General features: G+C 34.5%; 2 protein-coding genes across 2 annotated transcripts; both read right to left on the bottom strand.

Annotated features, from left to right (window-relative positions):
- Positions 1 to 5,315: 5,315 nt before the first annotated feature.
- On the bottom strand, positions 5,316 to 6,293 carry LOC119082738 (receptor-binding cancer antigen expressed on SiSo cells). Its single transcript, XM_037192322.1, has 3 exons — positions 6,063 to 6,293; positions 5,874 to 6,005; positions 5,316 to 5,804 (listed from the first exon to the last, which is right to left on the bottom strand). Exons 1-3 carry the CDS (start codon positions 6,288 to 6,290, stop codon positions 5,487 to 5,489), a joined length of 678 nt encoding a protein of 225 aa, XP_037048217.1. The 5' UTR covers positions 6,291 to 6,293; the 3' UTR covers positions 5,316 to 5,486.
- Positions 6,294 to 10,571: 4,278 nt separating this feature from the next.
- LOC119082150 (acetylcholine receptor subunit beta-like 1) lies at positions 10,572 to 18,719 on the bottom strand. The gene is made up of 9 exons (XM_037191554.1): positions 18,613 to 18,719; positions 18,329 to 18,433; positions 18,131 to 18,267; positions 17,999 to 18,069; positions 17,440 to 17,523; positions 16,934 to 17,375; positions 16,535 to 16,728; positions 16,056 to 16,461; positions 10,572 to 15,986 (listed from the first exon to the last, which is right to left on the bottom strand). Exons 2-9 carry the CDS (start codon positions 18,417 to 18,419, stop codon positions 15,822 to 15,824), a joined length of 1,590 nt encoding a protein of 529 aa, XP_037047449.1. The 5' UTR covers positions 18,420 to 18,433; positions 18,613 to 18,719; the 3' UTR covers positions 10,572 to 15,821.
- Between the last annotated feature and the right edge of the window lie 2,358 nt (positions 18,720 to 21,077).

A 21,077-nucleotide genomic window follows, 5' to 3' on the forward strand; every position in this document is an offset into this window, starting at 1 on the left:
AGTTCAAATTATTACTTAATATTCAACTACAATTGCTAAATCAACCATCGTGAATCTATAAAAAGAAAATATTTTTACAATTTTTCGTGTATTTCCGCGAAGCCTTTTCTCGGTTTGCGTAATACCGAAAAAATCGTGAAAATTCATTAAATATTTGCGAAAATTCACTGTGGTATGAAATATGAAACCAAAAATCTATCAGGCAACAAAAATCGTATTGTCGGGCCAACTATTCAAACTCAATTTCTTTTAATAGAGTCTAAAGAAAATCAAATCTGTCTTTGAGATTCGGCGGATGATTGTGTTCAATTCTGTGATGCTGACCCCAGGCTTTTTGAAAGAAAGTAAAAACAATATTTTTAAAATCTACTACACCCTAGTGATAGCTTTGAAATTGATTATTGCAATTGAAGTGACTAAATTGCAAAACTAATTTTTATTGAAAAAACTTTAACTTTTTAAATGTTTCAAAGTGTAACAAAATATGTACTCAATACTCCGACAATATAAAAAAATAGTATTTTAAGTTTAAAGAAAAAAAAAACAAAACAATATTAATGTTACATATCTTCTATTTAAAAAATGAAAAAAAAATGTTTAACGTAAATGTTTGAAAAAAGAAAAAAATCTTTCATAGTGTTAGTTGAAGGTGTCAAAACTAAAAACAAATCTTCAGAAATAGTACTGTGCAATTTAGCATTAGGTCAGAAAATAATAATAAAATAAATAAAAAAATCAATGTTAACCGAAAAAACAATCAAAAAATTATATATTTACAATTTAAAAAAAATAATGAAAAATCCATTATATTATATTACTAAATAAATGTAAACACAACATCAATAAACAACAAAAATACGAAGAAATTCGAATATTTTTTAAAAAACTATTTAAAGTTATTAACTGAAACTCTATTTGTATTAAATAATAACGTTTTGATATTTTAGACTTTTAACTGAGTTGTTAGATGGACTTAACTGAGAAATAATAAAAAACAAAAAATTTGAGAAAAATGACAAGGTTAAAAGTTTTTTTTAGCCTAACACACATATATAAATAGGCTGTTCCATGTAATATTTTGATAAAGGCATGCTGGAAGTAAAGTATGTAGATTACATTGACTCCGTTGTCCAAGGACATGGGACTTGTAATCTTACGATTACCGATACAAAAAACAAACAAACAAACAGAAGAAGATGAAGAATTAGGTAAAAGCAATTACGTAAGTTAATTTGCATGTCGAAAACCAAAGTAAATGTGAGTTTAATCTTTGACTAACTAACAGTTTCTGTCAGTCATTGGTTTCACTTGAAATAACTTTTTTATTGAAGAAATCTTTTTGGAAAATATTTATTAAATGTTAGAAAATGAAATAGTTTTTGATCAAATTAAACAAAAAAAAAATTAAAAAAATAAATAAACAAAAAAAAAATTGAGACCCATCTATTGTATTACGTAAACCAATTATTAAGGTCCCACTTAATGATGTTATTCAATAAATGTGTAAACTTTAATGAAAACTGAAATAAAATGTTGTTAAAAATAAAATTTTATGTTTCCACTCTGTGGTCTACGTATTAGACTACATTATAGAGCGTGGAATTCGATTCAAGTTCACTCAAGCTTCATATTTTGGGTAGTTGCAGTGTGTTTGGTGGATGCAACGATATACACCCTGAATGACTGACTCGTATAACGTAACACAAATACGATGAATTTTTGTGCATAATGTCTAGCATACATTTAGGCGATATATCAATTAAGCACTTACCTTTCCTCACAGAGTATTTGCATACTTTGAGGCATGGTTAGGAAGTCAAATTAAGCGGGTGGTCCAGACTGCAATGGGGGACTGAAGTTTCAATAATTTCGATAGACAACATTATTCTAAGCAAAAAATTATTCTACACTATCGTAAAATTATAAACATTTATATTTTTGATTAATTGTTTTCTGATTTTCAAAGATCAGTCAAACATAAAAAAGACTATACGTCTCTATATGCCTCTCTTTTCTTCTCATGTCATTTTTTCTTAATTCTCTCACGAAAAAGGTATGCTTTTGGGTTGAATTTGGGTCGTAGTCGTAATTGAAATATAAATTAAAAGTAAAAAACTTGAAATTTCGGCAATAGTGTAGAACAATTTTTTGTTTACAATAACATACTTAATCTAAATACAAAAAATGTCAAAAGTTCAATGTCCCATTGTTATTGGCTGTAAAAGGCTGTTGGTGAGGTTTTTAAGAGCGCTCACCCCTGGCAAATTTTCTAGCCTACATTTGTGCGCAAAAATATTCGTTTTTTGATGATTTCTCTGAACCAAAATCTTTTTTTGAGAAAGTAAAACCATTAAAGCATGCAAAAATGTGTTACTTTTAAGGGAAAAATTGATTTGTGGTCGATAACTTAACCCACTTGGAGAAACCTTTGCAAAACACATAAATTTACACATTTGCAAAGGTTTCTCCAAGTACAATAAGTTATCATCCACAAACCAATTTTTCTCTTAAAAGTAACACATTTTTGCATGTTTTAATGGTTTTACTTTCTCAAAAAAAGATTTTGGTTCAGAGAAATCATCAAAAAACAAATATTTTTGCGCACAAATGTAGGCTAGAAAATTGCCAGTGGGTGAGCGCTCTTAAACGAACACATCAAATCAAATATTTGAGCTGTCACTGAGACCATTCACTCAGTCACTTCTTGGAAACAATAGACTGTTGATGAGATAAAAGGAAATAGAATTGAGACCACTTATTTTAACTTGCCTTGTGGGATGTGTCAAAACAATACATGGAAAGGTGCAAACCCGACTGAAGTAGCTGAAAAATTCGCAAGAGGAAAATGTTTCTTGTAGCACCGTTTGTAACTACTTCAAAAGGCTTCGAACGGGAACCACCTGAAGTAGCTACAAAAGTAGTTGCAAAGACAAGTTCCGCAGGGCAAGTTTATAACTGACTATATTTCCATGAACAGCTTGATCTATTTCAAAAGACCATCCCGTCGGCAGCATCGTCGCTAGTATTCACGCTACGATCATAACGGCCTCGTTTAATCTATTCCTCAGTGTTTGATGTTAAGAGGCATCGATGATTTGCTGAAACGCATACATTTTGGCGGTTTTAAATACTGGATTTTAGTTTACTGTTGATGTCTTTCCACTAGAATCCTTTTCAAAACTATAGTACCGCAGTAACGACCACGAATGTGTTAGCTTTTAACAGAAAATAGATTTTGTTGCAGCAGTCTGACCAGCGCTGAGAAAACTGAGCAGTTTATGGAAATTTCGTTGAGAGGTACTTAGCTAAACATGTAGCCTAGATTTGTGTGCCTCATATTTCATTTTTGATGATATCTTTCCATCAGAATCCTTTTTGAAAAATGTACGACCGCAATTCCGACAACGAATGTTTTAGCTTTCAACAGAAAATATATTTGGTTGTAGTTGTTTCACCAGCTCTGAGAAAAGTGAGCAGTTTAATGAAATTTTCATAAACTGCTCACGTTTCTCAGAGCCGATCAAACTGCTACAACCAAATGTATTTTCTATTGAAAGCTAAAACATTCGTTGTATTTAAAAATCGCCGATGCCTCTTAAACTCCTCATGTTTCTCAACAAAAACTAATTTTTATAAAAAGCAAACTCATTCGTCGCCGTTATTGCGGTTATATATTTTTCCAAAAAGATTCTGATGAAAAGATATCATCAAAAATAAAATACGAGACACCCAAATGTAGGCTACAATTTTAGCTGAGCATCGATGCCTCTTAAATTCTTTACTTCTTTTTTTTTAAGCAATAGTTAAGTAACAATAAGACCATCAGCGTATGAGCTCATCGTTCATTGCAGTCGTCAATGTAAGATGACTCAGTATTTTACCGACGGTTTGAAGTGCAGTAAGCAGTGTTATTTGGTTCAATGTGCTGTTTGTAACCCTAGCAAATCTCAGCGGGACGTAAGGACAAAATATTTTCCTACGCATTAGGATACCAAACTCCAGAACGAAATATGTCTCTTCAACCGCAAAGACACCGCAGAGTGTACCACTAAGCTTGATGCGAAAAGAAAAGTAAAATAGAAATCTTGAGTTTTTTGTATGACCTATTCTCTTTCTATTACTTGTCGACTGTCATAAATCAAATAAATTTTGCCGATGGAACCTTATTGTCTCCGAATGCTAGGAAAACGGTAATATTCCGAGGTTTTTCGCACAACTCGAATGTAGTTGAAACAGACAATGAAAATGTTTATGACGAAACCAAGCAGAAATAAAAGAAAATCTGGAAATCAACTCGGTCGGAAGCTTTGAGTGTAGAGTGCACCTAAAGTCCGGCTGTTACTTTGTTCTATCGGTACTTTTATATGGCCAGTGTTCATCGGAGTTATTGACATTGTGCCACTGCTCCACAATTCAGTTTTTGTCACCCGAAAGTCGGCCCAAGCGCACCCCTATGTTTTGCATTTTTTGCACGTAGATTAAACAATTAGCCGATCCTAAATTGATTTAGCTGGGAAGCAGGTTGGGCTGCGCTAGTCGTACGCTAATTTCGCAAAATTTCTTATGGCGTTCAAAGGCAAAGTTGTTCCTTGCAAGTACACTATATAACAACAACGTCTGGAATATCCTCTTTGAAGCAGAAACATTGGTTGAACCCGCGCTAATCATAAATTTATCGTTAGCGCGGGTTTATTTGAGACTTGAGACCCCTGGTTCCCAGAAGAATTTTTAGTTGTCGATGTCGTAAGAAAACAATTAGTGGAGTTGCAAGAAGCAACTTTTCATTTTTGCTGTAAATATCGAAACTTTACAAAACAAAAAGTAGTGCACGATTCCAATCCTAATTAGTAACGTGCAATAAAAATTTAGAAGAAACCACGATACAAAGCAGGAATTGTGGCTAATTATGAGCTGCTCGAAAACTCCTGACTGCGAACAATCTTCAAAAATGATGGAGTTGAATTTTTACCTCCTACGAACTTATGAGTTGCAGGATTCTATGTTTTAGTATTGGAAAGAGTTCAAAACATCTCAGTGATGCTTTCAACCTCAATTTGCTATTCTCTTCATATAGTTTTGGTTGACACAACATTCCACCATCCATTCCGTCCTTTTTCGGAACTTTAATATTGAAAATTCCGAGAAAATTCTTTAATTATTTTTCGGAACTTTTTCGGAAATTTTCGGAATTCTCAGAATTAAAATTCCAAATAAATAGGTTCTGATCCACATGAATGAAAAAAATGGTAACTCAACCAATTGATCGAAACAAGAGAAAAGAGTCGCATTGCCATTTATGTCCTAAACTGCGTACGTATGCAAAACTGAACAAATTTATTAAAAAATACTGAAGCCGTATTTCAATTACATCACTCGTGTTACAAATTCATGTTTCAATTGTTCATTGTTTTGTGTAGTAGGTGCACGTAAAATAGTTTCTATCCGTTCTTGACTTTGAATCAATCACACAAATAATGTCCGGCAAATTAGGATCTCCGAGAATCTATTCTTTCTGCCAGTAAAATCGGTTGATTCTTCATCGAACTACTCGACGCCTTTTGTTTTTGTTGTTGCTTTTGAGCACGCAATTCTTTTCGCTTTTCTCTTATTATGTGCTTGGTGTGTTCATCATTCAGTTCCTCCCACGCAACACTCGGCTGATCGTCGTCCGTCCAGTCTTCCAAGTCAGCCCCAATGGCCGGTATATTTGCAGTCGTTGCTTGTAGCCGTGAAAAATTTGTTGGAATGTCGCTGTCACTTTGGAGCAAGACCTTTTGTTGTTTGATTATTTTCGGTGTCATATCCTATAACAGACACATTCCCACATTGAATTTTATTGAATTTTAGCGGAAACAACAAATATCGGTCACAACCTGAAAAAAATCCGGTTCTTTGGTCTGGTCCGCTGGTGGTGAATTTTGTAAAGATAATTTCTGTCGATACAGTTCAATATGTTCATCAACCGTTCGTGGTGCATCATCCCAAGAATTCCAATCTCGGTCGGCCTATGACAAACATTTTTATCGGAATAATTCTGAGGAAATTATGTTAAAATTTGTAACCTCACTCCTGCGCCTTGTTGATGAACTTTCGGATACAACATTAACAGAACTCAACATTTCGCATTCTGAAAATGAATCTCTACGTTTACGCGAGAAACAGCATAGTGCACGCTTGAATATTGATATGAATAAAACTAAAGTTGATTTTAGGCGAGCACAGATGTGTCTCAACAACATCTTATGTTTTTGATGTAGCTGATGTAGCTCCTTAAATGAAAATACAATCATTCGTATACAGTTTGATGTTTAGCTAAATGTCATTCACATGTCAAATCAACGCCACCTAGTACTCATTAAACTCGCACGAAATTGAAATAATTAACAGTTCTTTAACGAACCAGGGGTGAAAAAACCGTTTAGTAGATTTTTGAAAGGGATGTAGATTAGTTACGAGAATGTGGCATGTTCGCAATCGTCGTTGAGTTCTGTAAAGGTAAGTAGTCCTACAATCATTCAAGTCGATGTACACATTCTCTTAATTCCATTGATGTTCCTCAATCGAAATAAAGTTTTAATGAAGGATCTGATCGGATTCAAGTGATCCTGATATTTTGACCTCGTTGTGGATTCTTCTTTTCTTTTCTAAAATAACTATGTGGGTTTTCAAAAACCTTCATTTTGGACCATGAAAAGGGAACTGTTTCACGAGTATTTTACAAGGAAAATTCTACACGTGAAAATTTACATATGATGAAGGATCTAATCAATTTCAATTGAAGCTCGAAATACATCCTTCCCACACACAGTCATGTCCGCTCCGCTCGAAGTAAATCATGAAAACTGAGCCCGAGAGTTACTAATAAATCATTTATGCATACCTTTTACACATACCACCCCCTCCCTAAGTGCAAGTAAGAAGAAAGAATCCATAAACACGGTCGATGGTGAAGACGCACCTGCTCTAATTCAAACAAAAGAATGATTTTTATAGTGTTTCCACCATGTCTGCTTTATTCGATAAAAAAAAATCTTCGATTATTTTCATGCAATGATATTGTTTAATTTCTACAGAAAATGTAGTTCTCCTTGTTGTTCTTATACTGTAAAATCATCTTGGCCTCAGTTAATGATTTGACATACTACGAATGGCTGTTTGTGTTACACGTTTGTGTCTCGTTCTCATATTGTGCGTTCTACAAAGGCCAACTCTTCATTGAACATTTATTAACCGAAGAATTCTTCTTGATTGTGTTCCGCCACATATGAATGAATTTCAGCATCCTCGCGTGCAAGCTTCATCGCTCCGTCCAACGTAACACAATGGACAGACGCTGCCGAACTCTGTAACGATTCGATAGCCAGGGCGATTTGTTTGCTGTTCAATTCAGTCTTAACTTCTTTAATCAGACGGCAAGCGTAGAAACAGTTTTACTATCTGATCTCTTACTTCATTTGATCGAAGATTTTCATAGATTGATTTCAGAAATCTTTTACTTCATTTGTTTTGAACTTGCTATTTGCTATATAAGAACTCTTCAGTCAGAGGTTGTCGTTTATTATTACTGTCGTTGTGGATAACAGATGACAGCCGTCTGTAACAAGTTAACCAACAGATTTTGTGCAGATTCTTCAGATCACAACCATGCAAAAGTCAATACCGTACGCACGATGTTGACGGGTTGAAACCGTCTATTGTATGCATGTTTACTGCACTTGACTCAATGGAATGATCATTCTCACCATCAACAGCCGATTCGGAAAAAGAATATGTGAAATTCGGCGGAATTACCTGACATGTCATCGTCTAAATTAGAATGTCTCTTTGCTCTGCTCATCGTAGTAGAGTACAGCAGTACCAGCGCTGGACGGATTGATTATCGGTTTCGGAACCGGAAAATTCGAACGATAAAGGCTTTGCAGGTTGAGCCCGATATCGCGAAAGTGTCAGCACTTAACTGGCCGTAATACCTTCATCTGAATCTAAAGCGTTCTCTCCAGGTGGTCAGTTCTGGTGTGGTCATTCATTGATTCTGCAGCCTAATTACTCTCGCTTACACTGTCATAACATTATGTTGATCATTCAATTAATCAAGAAACTAAAAAATGCAACAAAACGGCACAGGTCAAATAATTTTTACTTCTAGACTAACCGCCTGTTACCAACTTCCATTTTAAATGAAACAAGAATAGACCGGCTATAAGCCTAGTGAGGTCTTTTTTCATTCTCTCAATTTTCTCACTTCTCGAGATACCAACTACCAAATACGTGAGTTACAAATAGGCAAGCAGGAAGAATAGTTTCTTCAGTCGATATCCAGCTGTTGAACAGTAAACATCGCCACCATCGTTCTATCAGTTTCGTAGTCAACTACCAATTTTGTATTCAACTACCAAACTCAACTATTCAACAACCATTTTGGTATTCAACTACCAGTTTGGTAGTCAACTACCAAATTATCGAATTATAAATAGGCAAGCAGCCTAAATAATCTCATCAGTTGGTGTGCAGCTCTCAAACAGTTAACATCTCTACCACCTCTCTATCAGTATGGTAGTCAACTACCAGTTTGGTAGTCAACTACCAGTTTGGTAGTCAACTACCAGTTTGGTAGTCAACTACCAGTTTGGTAGTCAACTACCAGTTTGGTAGTCAACTACCAGTTTGGTAGTCAACTACCAGTTTGGTAGTCAACTACCAGTTTGGTAGTCAACTACCAGTTTGGTAGTCAACTACCAGTTTGGTAGTCAACTACCAGTTTGGTAGTCAACTACCAGTTTGGTAGTCAACTACCAGTTTGGTAGTCAACTACCAAAAATTCAAGCTTTAAATAGGCAAGCAGGCAGAATAATTTTGTCAGTCGGTGCGCAGCTCTCGAATAGTAAACATCTCTGCCGAAAATTACGTTTGGTAGTCAATTATAGCCTTGGTAGTCCAACTACCAACTACCAAATTTTCGAATTGCAATGTTAACTGTGAGCTATCGGTGATCAGATAACAAATAATTATTATTTGCCTGGTGTTGATATGCTCATGGTGGCTTTGCAGTTTTGAATGTCAATCCAGCTCGCAACTACCAAGTACCAAAGCTACCAACTACCAAATTTTCGATTTACAAATAGGCGAGCATGTAGAATAATTTCGTCAGTCGGTGCGTAGTTCTCGAATAGTAAACATCTCTTCCCCAAAAATTACGTTTGGTAGTCAATTATAGCCTTGGTAGTCCAACTACCAACTACCAAATTTTAGAATTGCAATGTTAACTGTGAGCTATCAACTACCAAAACTATCAACTACCAAAACTACCACCTACCAAATTTTCGTTTTATAAATCGGCAAGCAGGTAGAATAATTACGTTCGGTTGTCAGATACCAACTACCAAATTTTCTAATTGCAATGCTAATTATCGATCGGTTATCAGATAACCAATAATTATTATTTGCCTGGTGTTGATTTGCTCATAGTAGCATTGCAATTTATCATCGTGGTAGCCAACTACCAAATTCTCGTGTGGAAATAGACAAGCAGTCAGAATAATTGCAATGAAAGTAAATAGATAGGTATAGCCAAACGTTCAAATTTGTTCTAGCCGGAGCACATACGGATTTGCATGGCGCCACCTCAAACGAACTCATTTCTAGCGCAAATTTCCACTAGAAATGAGTTCGTTTGAGGTGGCGCCATGCAAATCCGTATGTGCTCCGACTTGTATGGACTGGCCATACCTACTTATCTACTTTCATTGAATAATTGCATCAGTCGGTGCAAAGCCCTCGAAAAGTAAACATCTCGCTGGTAATTAATTCGGTTGTCAACTATCACCGTGGTAGTCAACTACCAAATTTTCGAATTACAATGCCAACTATGAGCGATTGGTTATCAGATAACAAATAATTATTATTTGCCTGGTGTTGATTTGCTCATAGTAGCATTGCAATTTTGAATCAAGGCTGTTATCGTCTCATTTTTTATTTGTGACACAGACACATGGACGGACAGACAGACAGACAGACAGACGGACAGATGAAGTGTCCACAATAGGGTTTTTTTCTAAAAGAAAAAAGACCTAAAAAAAACCATTGGGATTTTCCAATTATATTCACACAAAACAAAATTCTTTCAATTCAGCCAACGGGCACGTTTGACGAATTGTGTGTTCTTGCAGAGTTCGTCTTCATAAGAAAATTCAACAGTTATACAGGTAGGCACAACCAAATTTATTTATTTTTTGCTACAGCTGCTTTACCTGTTGATCCACTTCGAACAAACACACTGTTTGTACTATTTTACCACACACGTTTGACTATGCAGCCCGTATATTTAGACCATTTAGACTTATTAGAAGTGTGTTTGCTTGAATTAATCGGCTGGTGCAACAGCTGAAGCAAAACTCGATACACATTTGATTGTCTCATGTATATGCATGAAACGATGCTATAACAAATTAGGCAAATTCCCGTACAAATACTGTATTTTGGTTTTTCCTGAAGCGAAAATATGTAGCGTCAATGCAAGAGTTATGGACTGAAGTCGATTGCTTAATACATTGAAAACAAATGGCTTAGTGGTTTTATGGATTGCATTTAACTAATGTTTTACATTAAATTTATTATTATCCTATGTTTTTTTGGTTTTGTTTTACATTAAATTTGAAATTTGCGGATATACGAGCCATATTTTATATAAATTCTAAAACATTTTTGTGTTTATTAAATTGCATTCATCCTATTTTCTTTCTTCTTTTTTCATTTTATTGTTGCATTGCTTAGACTAACCATGTTTAAAAATTTGAAGGTATAATTAGAGCAATTAATTAATAAAACGTAAATGTAAATAACATTGTACAATATAATATCGATTAGGTAAACGTATCTATAAATTTGTGAATGTCTTAAATTGAGCATATGGAACAGAACGAAATATATAACAATAAAGCTGCAGTAATGTATATTTGACATTTTACAAGGGAAATGCACACGTAAAAAGTTAGTATCATAATTCCCATCGCCTGTGTTGTCAAGCTTATTTTCAATACATAGCCAAAAGAAGATTTCGAATTTATAACTCCTTACGACTTAATAGAGAGTTTGCGCAAACGACTTATAACTTACAAGTCAACTTATAATTATAAGTTATAAGTAAGTGCGCTATAAGTTATAAGTCATGCGTTTATAAGTTATAAGTCAAGCTTCAAATTTTGTTAAATTTGTAAAATTTGTCCATTTTTTACAAATTGCGACAGATTTTACAGAACTTATAACCGCATGACTTATAACTTATAGCGCACTTACTTATAACTTATATTTATAAGTTGACTTGTAAGTTATAAGTCGTTTGCGGCAACTCCCTAATGCCTTTTAAAGCTGAGTATAAGTTAAACGTTCCGCTATAGGGCAAGTTCAGAGTATTGTATTTGATTGTATTTAACACAACGCCAAAGAACGAGGCAACGTCATATCTGTTAAACTAGGATCGCACTTCACTCCGTTTGCTCACCGTTTACGTTATACCGATGGAAAGATAGAGCAGTTTTCATTTTCTTTTTGAAAAGAGAGTGACTGCGTTAAGTGGACATCAGTGGACATAAGAAGACGTTTAGCTATTTCTCTCTTTTGACTCTTTCTAATTCAGAGGAATACGATATTTTCGTAATAACAACAAAATACTCCGACCTGTAAGGTTTTTGAACATTTTAAGTGAGCATTCTGTTCACGGTCAGCACCTTCTAAATACTAATACACTGAGCGTTTTATAAACGTAACTTTATTTTCTTTTTAATTTGCTATCTGACGTTTACGGGGTATGTTACTTCTACTATCGGATCTTTTACCTTATTCGATCTAAGTATTTTCAAGAGTTTTATTTCAAATCTTGTACTTCAATCTGTTCGTAACTGGCCAATTAGAGAGTGACGTAGGGGCTACGTAGTACGTACAGTATGAAAATTGACATTAGAACAAAAGAATTCTATCAATTTTGACCAGTAACAGGTTAACATTCTCATCATCGAAAGTCTTCTCAACGCTCAGTACAGTACAGAAAAAATTACTATTACAATCCTATCGCTCTGTCTCCAATCGGCTATGCATGCATATTTTCCAGAGAAATAAGAAAGCTGATATCGCTGCAAGGAGATATCAACTTATCATTTCTTTAATATTTCCATTGTCAACCTAATCGTAATTTTTAATAAATACTTATTGAGAAAATTGAGCAATAAATTACACTAAATTAGAAGACATATTTGAATTAGAACTATGAATAACTTAAGAAACAAACAACTTATATCACGCTGCTAACACAACTTCCTTTTCTTGATTTCAAAAATTGGCGAAATACTAACAGTGTTAAAAATGATCCCACTAATAAATAAAACCAATTTTACACAAGTGTGTACATTGGAAATTGAATTTTCATGTTACAATGACAATATCAGTTTGTTCACCGTATTGCACATTCTTACTTTCAACACACGAGTGATCTTAAAGTATACGGAATAACTTCAATTTTAAGAATGATGACGTGGGGACCACATGTGCCTTAAATAAAATTAATTGGATCGAGGGCAAATCAAAGATTCTGATAGTGATATCAATTCCACGACTGTACGAAATATTCTTGTTGTGACACGTAAAGTGTGCAGTTCTTGAATTGACATTAATGTAAGAAAAATTAATTAATTTTATAATTTATTACTTGCACAATTCGTAAATTCTTCGCATAGGATGAAAGTGAAGTATTTAGTGCCGTGAAGGTGAATTATTTAGTGCCTTTAATTGAGTGCTACGCAACCGACTGATCGATCATATAAATATTTCAACGGAAAATAGAAGCAAACAAGAAAACAAAACTATTTGAAGAGGCCTTTTAGACAGATCAGGTTAGTGATCTCTCCAGTTCTGAGGCCTTAGTTTATTATGTGACGAAGACTCTTTCTTTTTTGCTTGCGTATGTGGTCAGGAATTGAAGTGCTTCAATTACATTCGTCACGAAAGTGGTGTTGCCATGTTAAAGAATTTGTAGCGCGCTGTGGAAAACTGTGTTTGAATTATGCTCTCGACTTGATCGACTACATAACAATTTTTTGCTAATTTTTTTGTTTTGTTTGTTTATTTACGAATACTTTTTAGTGTTTGTTATGACACGCGTATTGTTTATTTGGTGTAAATATGTCTTATTTATCAATATTGTAACATAGCCACTCTATACCGGCTATGGATCCGTAACAAAAAACATGTAAAATCTTCCTTAAACTTTATGTATGAAAAATGTTTTGTTAACGAAATTGTTTCAGATTTTGATTTAGCGATCAAATTAGATGGATTTGAATGAATGTTAACGTTTCGGTTTCATATATTTTTTTTTGTTTTAACAGCTATTAGATACTCGATTTAGCGCTCGTAGAAATTTTTTTTATAGATTTTAATTAATTAACTATTCGAGTACCGTAACAAAAAACTTAATTACATCATTGTATAGTGGCGACGTCGAAATAACAAGCCAAAACTTGCCATGCACTGGTTTTTGACCAGCTGCTATAAATTGCATTCATTATGTACAAAATGGTCAATATATAGCAAACGCTTTTATAATATGGGTTATATGACACAAAACTCATTAAATTATATATCCCGAAGCCTTTTCTATTTAAATTAGTTTGATTGTTAACTGTGTTGTTTGATGTCCTTAGAAACTTCATAAGCTATATATTAATGCAAGCATCAGAATAAAACAAAAACCAGCTGGTGAAAATTGCCGAAGAAAGTTTTGGCTTTCATTCCGTTGTCGCTCAATTTGCTTACAACTACTGCTTCGTCTGAACTTCAAGACCAAACCATGAACTAAAAACTCGAATATAAATTCTTATGTAACTTGAAATTGTATACTGAATGCATTCATGCGTTCTCATCCGATTGCACCAATCACCCGACGTGCATCTGTATTATATATATAATGAGACGCTGAATGCGTACCGATGGGAGCTTAAGGTTCAGACTAAGTCGTTGTATTTAAAACTGTTATATTTCGTGATCTATGTTTTATTCATTAATTGGTGATTTTCATATTTTTTTTTAATTCATTTGAGCCAACATTTATAAGTAATATTACATACCGCCATCGACTTCAAAAAATTTTTGTTTTGACATGTGGGAACTGTTTGTAGCGAGAGCCAAAGACAGGGACTACAATTCGACTAGTCAAAACAACAATTTCGAAGCTAGTTGCGAAATTTATTTTATCCGCTAGATTGAGGTAAACATGAACTCCGGCTAACGGAGCTAGAGATGTAGTCTACTTCATCCTTAACAGATAATTGTATTTTCACCGAAAAAAATAATTGTTTCGATGATTTCATTTTTTGAACCACACATTTTGTTGTGAACAAAAGTTCCACTACTACACAAAATTATATTAACTTAGTCCTACCGGGATTTTATTTATTTATTAAGTTAGTTACCGTGTCGCTGTTAACTGTAAAAATTAAATATAACTTATATGACTTTGATTAGTTCGAATGAAATGTTTCCATTTCTCAATTTGCTTAGACAATCGATTGAATTTTAAAGCTAACGTCTGGCACTTTAATTTTCGGTTCATTAAACCACTAATTGTACTTATGAATATCTGCATAAGACAGCAGTTCTTTAGAGAACCACCGACCAGCCTCTAAATCATCGCAATTAAACATTTTATGTGTTTGACGTCCTACAATATTCGGTTTTTTTTTGTTCCACATTTCGTTCCACATGTTGTCTACAAAATATAACGGAAAGAGAGTCGTGTTGCACTCAATCGTACATGCTTGTGGAATTGGAATAAATGTGTTCAGAGAGTCGATGCTCTTATGACATGTGGAACGAATGGAACGAACAAAATGAATGAAAAGATAGAAACTTTTATTGGTATCCCTTTATTCCGATTATAATCAAGGAAATGTGTTTGAGAAATGTTTTGATAATTGTTTTATGGTACAATTATTGATCAATCTATTCAATCTAAGAATTTTAATTGCTCTGAATAGACAACATGACCACCGCAAAATATTTGGCGGCTGTCCATTACGTGTCGTTGAATAAAATCAGTGCATTTTAGATGCATATAATGTTGTCGACCTTGATGGAAATAACCGTCATAGTCTAATCCCTCTTCTACTGAATATGTCTAGGTGAAAATTGTATTTTTTTCTGGCTATTTTCTGCTTGAGTGCGAATAATGTGTGCTTCAATCGGGTTTTCAATGCAATGATTTTTGTAGATATTTTCGAGTGACCGTACATCATGGGTGATTATAATGTAGATGAAAAGCAAACTTCGCAGCATAATGAGCCAAATCAGTTTTTAAATTCTTAACTGCCATATTAACTCGATCCGGCTTCAGAACCACCATCAAATATCATATAAGTCAACAAATAAACACAGTCCGACCTTACGTTAATAATAAGTTAGTTAATTACGGGGGGAGGCTACTTTCACTAATAAAATCGTGTGGCAGCATTTACCCGTTTTGTGTGGCATACTTACTCGATGTAGTGCATGCCAAATTACTTACAATAAATAGTCTCAATATAAACCTACAAGCATCTATTCTCCCTTCGAGATATGAGTGGATTTACCTGCTTGTCCCTTCCGTCGAGAATAGTAGTGCTGTTATACGTTTGTATTGGTCGGCTATTTAACTTACACAAGTGAGCTACCACTCGGTTAAACTGTGTCATTTTAAAATAAAACTTTGAGTTTCATTAAATTGATGATGTGAATTGGCAATGCCATTTTGGCATATGAATATGGTATACCTTATCAACCTTATCAATCAAATTAATTTACTTGCCGCGATAGATTTCAATAATACGGTCTTGATCGACATATTCAAAAATATGCGGTGCATCCATCAAAATGCCAACGGTACCGGCGGTTGTAACAATAAAAAATATGTAAAGCTGTAATCTGTCGATGACCATTGCAACGTATTTCCAATCTTCACGAGTCTGCAATTTAATTCAGTTGCTTAGACCAGCTCCACTATACCTACAACACTGAAAACAAAATGCCCATACCTGAATGTAAAGGTCTTCGTTGCGCAGATGCTCTGCGATAAATTCCACTGCTTCCGTTGCCTTACTCGCTTCTGGCGATAACAAAATTGAGTCCGAACTTTCGCTTTCACGCCGGCACGAATCCGTAACACCACCCAGATCTCCACCGCAGTTGATTTTCCGATTGATTTTACAATTCGGATGATGTAGATCGGACAACTCCATAACCTCCATTTTCGCTTGTTTGGCATTTATGGAACTGATATGTTTCGGAAGTTCGGTTGGTGATCCGTACGGATTTGGATGCGGTGGTACACTCATTCCCGGCATTTCCATCATCCAACGAAGGCGAGTCTTTCGCGGACGCTTCATTAGCAACATAGCCGGTAGATAGTGCAGGAAGACTGTACGAATCCACATTGGCATTCTGAACAAAAAAAAAATCCGATTCGGTTCATCGTTATATTACACGAGAGAATCCGAAGAGAATTGAGTATTACCGATGGGTTCTGGGTCCTCTGAAATTCCAGTTAATAATGACAACTGTTACCAATATAGAAACAGTGTTCATGATGAAAGTAAAAAGTAAATATTTGGCTATTAATGGAAGCACAAGTGATGTAGGTGGAAGAATTTTTGATACCAGCAACAAGAACACAACCAGTGACAGTAAAATACTGATACCAAGCGTGACCTATAAAGGAAAAAAATATTCTTGATGAAAGATTATCGTCCCTATATTCCAGGAGGAATCTAGTAGCTAGTAGAACAATAGGAATAGTATATGTACAAGGATCTGTCCAGATACTTCCCGACTTCTTTTTCGTTGTGCGAACTCTTAGCATATAAAACTACAAGTGCAATTCAATGGCCCTAGATCAATTGAAAGCTCGGCATACCTTTTCTCCAGCTTCGGCCGGCAAATAGAACACCAGCACGCAAAGGAACGAGATCAAAACCGTTGGAAGAATTAAATTCACTGTGTAGAACAACGTCTTCCGCCGTATTATAATGTAGAATGTGATGTCTGTTTCAGTCGGTTGATTTCCCTCGCTGTACACATTCAAATAAGCAGGCACCTCAATAATGTCCCATGTGCCAGACTTCCAGTAATCCGATAAATCAACGAAATTTTTATTGTTGTACAGTGCCAACGAAACCTGATCACCATTAAATGTCCATGAACCGAATTTCATGATGCAAGTTTGCTGATCGAATGGAAAATAGGTGACATCGATAGTGCACGAACTTTGATAGATGGCTGGCGGAACCCAGAGCACTTCACCGTTCGGGTAGATTAGCACGTTTGATTTATATCGAACTTCGTAATTGCCGTCGGCGCTGAAATTTTATTAGTGATTTGAGTTTTAGTCTAAAATGTAATTTGTTGCTGACGCTAAATTACTTATTGAATAAGACAATGTCCGGCTTCCAAACTTTATCGGGCGGCAAGCGTAGAACACCGATTCCACCGTAATCAGCTTCGTCCCTAGAAATGATGAAATTGTAATTGCTTCGATTACCACTAAACCTCTTACAGTTGTCCATCCCACTCATATTTCAATAAGACAATATGATAGGTCTCTTTGACGTCATGTCCCTTTTATTTTTCGACTTCAAACTGACTATTTTCTTAACTTTAGATTTTTATTGCTAGTAGCTTCATTTAAGACTTATCCAACGTCACCGAGGACCCGAGTGGTGACACACTTTTTGGCGTGAATCCTGGACTAAGTGGAGAAGTGATACATTTGTTCATAGACGGTATTTCTTTGTAAGAAAAATTCTACAGAGCTGTCCATAAAATTCCAACTGGTTTTCTTCTCAGGGTGAGAATGATGATAATTCTTACTTCCCTTAACTTCACCGATAATTCACATCACCGATAATTCACATAAATTTAGTCGGACCTCTCTTCTATAGAGTCAGATTAGGTAATGGTAAAAATTACTAAATGTACCCACCATTGCAATTGATAATCGCTCCAGACGAGACGCAACCAAACATTCGACTTCATAATTTGATTCTTCTCGTTCTGTAAAAGTATTTTGGCATAAAATTCCAAACAATCGGAATCATCTACAATCTGTACTTACCACATTAATGAGCTGAACAAATGCCAATCCAAATCGAACGTCCACTTTTTGTGTCATATTTTGAACGGGTCGAATCAATTTATTGTATCCGCGAAACAGATCGCGCACCAATCGTTCCTCATCTTCTGAACAAGACACTGATCGAGAAGCAAAAAAAGAAAATCAATTCAATGTTTTGGCATCGAATTTGAATTTTACCTTGTCCAGAGAAAAAACAAATGAAAATAGTTGCAAGCAGTAAAAGTATCGGTTTATCCATTTGTAGCAGATAAGTGGCGTAAATTGGCATTCAACGAGTATCACCTGTAAAAGAAACGGACGTTGTTGTTATTGTTGTTCATACTTCCATGGGAAACGCCTATTTATCATTATGTGAAGTCGACTAAATTATCACTACAGACAATATGCCTAAATTTCTTCAATAATTTTCATTCGCAGTTCACTACAAATCAATTCTAGCACTTATAATTCAAATAACCAACCCATTTTTCCACAATTTTCTCACAAATTTCAATTTATTTATTATCTCTTACTACACTCGGAATAAACTTCAACGATTGACAGGAAAGTCCTGATATGACATCCTTTTTATCGATTATTTTGAAGATTCTCAGTTATGTGTATTATATATCGTGCGCATGACTAATGGCTATTCTGAACATACTATGAAAAAATAGTAAACCATTGAAAAATGTTACAATTCTTCAGAACACAATTGAACAATTAATGTTAAATTTAAAGCGGTAACAAGCTCTATTTTCAGATTAATTATGTTGTAACATCGTTTGCGTGATTTATATACGCAATAATGGTGCAAACACTTTATTACAGAAACATTTGAATATGTGCTTTAGGAATTGAATAGTATCTGAGGGACCAGTGATGAAAGTTGTGTCGGTAGTGTGAAATTCATTACTACGAGCCGAGGACGAGTGGCAAGCTGATGTAAAGTTTAATTTACCATCGTAAAATATCCTAATTTTTTTTTAACAAATGTGTAGTTATCGCTTGTACCTTATAAGCGGGAAAGTAGATTTTCCAACACAGAATCGAGTAAAATATTTTGCCTTACTATGGAGGTAAAGTGGAGCTTCCATCCCTAGGGAAAACTCTTTACCTCAACATCGCTAGTAAGGTAAAGCCCTATTGTGCACTCGGAAAATAATTTGATATCTCGTAGCCAGATGAGTAATAGCATCCGAGGGCTTCAGCCCGAGGTGCTTTTACATAACGTGCTATCAACTTACTTCCCTCGTATAGTAACGAAGGAGTTTTGAAGGAAATACAATTCTTTGAGTTTCATGAATCGACGTAATTTGGAAATATTGATTGTAATGCCGATTTTTAATCGATTTGTGAATTTTCGTTTTGACTTTCAGATGCCCGCTAACCGACAACGCCCGATAGTCCGAAGTATATTTTATTGGTTCATTTCGATATTCTCCAACTTTCTAAGGAAATAACACAGTTTTCGAATTTCAAAAAAGTTTCCCTCGTCATGTTAATAATAATTACAGCAGCAGAGACATCAAGCGAGAGAAATTTCATGTGAAGATGCAGGTATCGGACGAGCGACAGATCAGTCCTCGGGCTGGGCGGGCACAAAAATTAGAGCGCTCACATATATGATATAAATATCGTCATAGAAATGAAAAATGGTCCAAACCATTATGTAAGCTCGAAGGGCAGATAAAACGTGGAAAATCCATTGTCAACAAAAAAAAAACTAGAAAATTCTTTCAAAATTTTTGAAAACTAGGTGGTACATGTAAAAAAGTAAATCCCATAGGAAACCTACCTTTACTTAGATTTCGTTTGCAAACAGCATTTGGAAACTTTCAAAACGTAAAAATAAAATCCTTAAAAATCTGTGAATTTCCTTGAAAATTCAGTAAAAGCGGTTATGAAAGTCTTCAGAAAGTCATTGAAAATCAGTTGAAAATTGGGAATATCAACCCCTAGATTGGCGTTTAACCACCTTACCAATGCAGACATTATTTAGATCGATAAACTTCTAAGATATTCGCCTCGGACATCCATGATCATTATACGAAAATCGGTTTGTAGTTTTTAATCGAATTTTTATTTTATCGTATCAATTTTCAACATGAAAAAGTACAAATATTGTAGATGTAGATACAATGCTGTTCATCGTTTTTTTTTTATTATTATTTTTTGTCTTGTATAATATTTATATTTTTTATGTGTATATTGGTTTTTTAAAATAAAAAAAAACTTTTTCTAATTAATGACTTTTTCATTTCTTGTCTTCTTATTTTCTTTTTTTTTCATTAATAATTGTAGGCCAGTAAAAATCTTTTAAATATGAATATATTTTGAATATAAATGTAAATATAATAATACGTGGGTGAGGTGGGATCAAGGAATTATATAAGAAAGAATATAGGAGGAGAGACGATTAATAATGATGAGTATATTGGGAAAAAATAGGGGCGGGGAAAAAGTGGTGAAATTTTCATAGAAAAAGCTTTTCTGTCGATATATTGTAGATGGTGTTGTTAATAATAAGTTTTTTTTTCTTTAATAACTTGAGACATTTAACATTAAAAAATTTATTTGTTTTCCTTTTAAGTTTCATAATTAGATTTTTTTTTGTTCTTTTAATACAGGGTAATCATTTAGCGTTGTCCGAACTGATTCATTTGAAAAATTAGAATAATAAATTATTCTCTCGTTTGGATTTTTTTTGTGCAAACATGATATAGATTGATGAGATTTTTTTTTGGTTGAGTGTGTATGTGTGTGTTTGGGGAACTTGTATGAGTGATGGTGGTTTTTTCTTCTCTTTCATTTTAATACTTACCATTCTGAATGGCCCGTGAATTGCACTATTTATATTTTATAGTTTGGATAGTACGTTTTATTCATTAGTCAGCCATATTTGTATTGCTTACGAATTTTTTTATATATGTATATGTATCACCCT

The sequence above is a fragment of the Bradysia coprophila genome, chromosome X, assembly GCF_014529535.1.
Source record: "Bradysia coprophila strain Holo2 chromosome X, BU_Bcop_v1, whole genome shotgun sequence".
In the NCBI taxonomy this organism is placed as follows: domain Eukaryota; kingdom Metazoa; phylum Arthropoda; class Insecta; order Diptera; family Sciaridae; genus Bradysia; species Bradysia coprophila.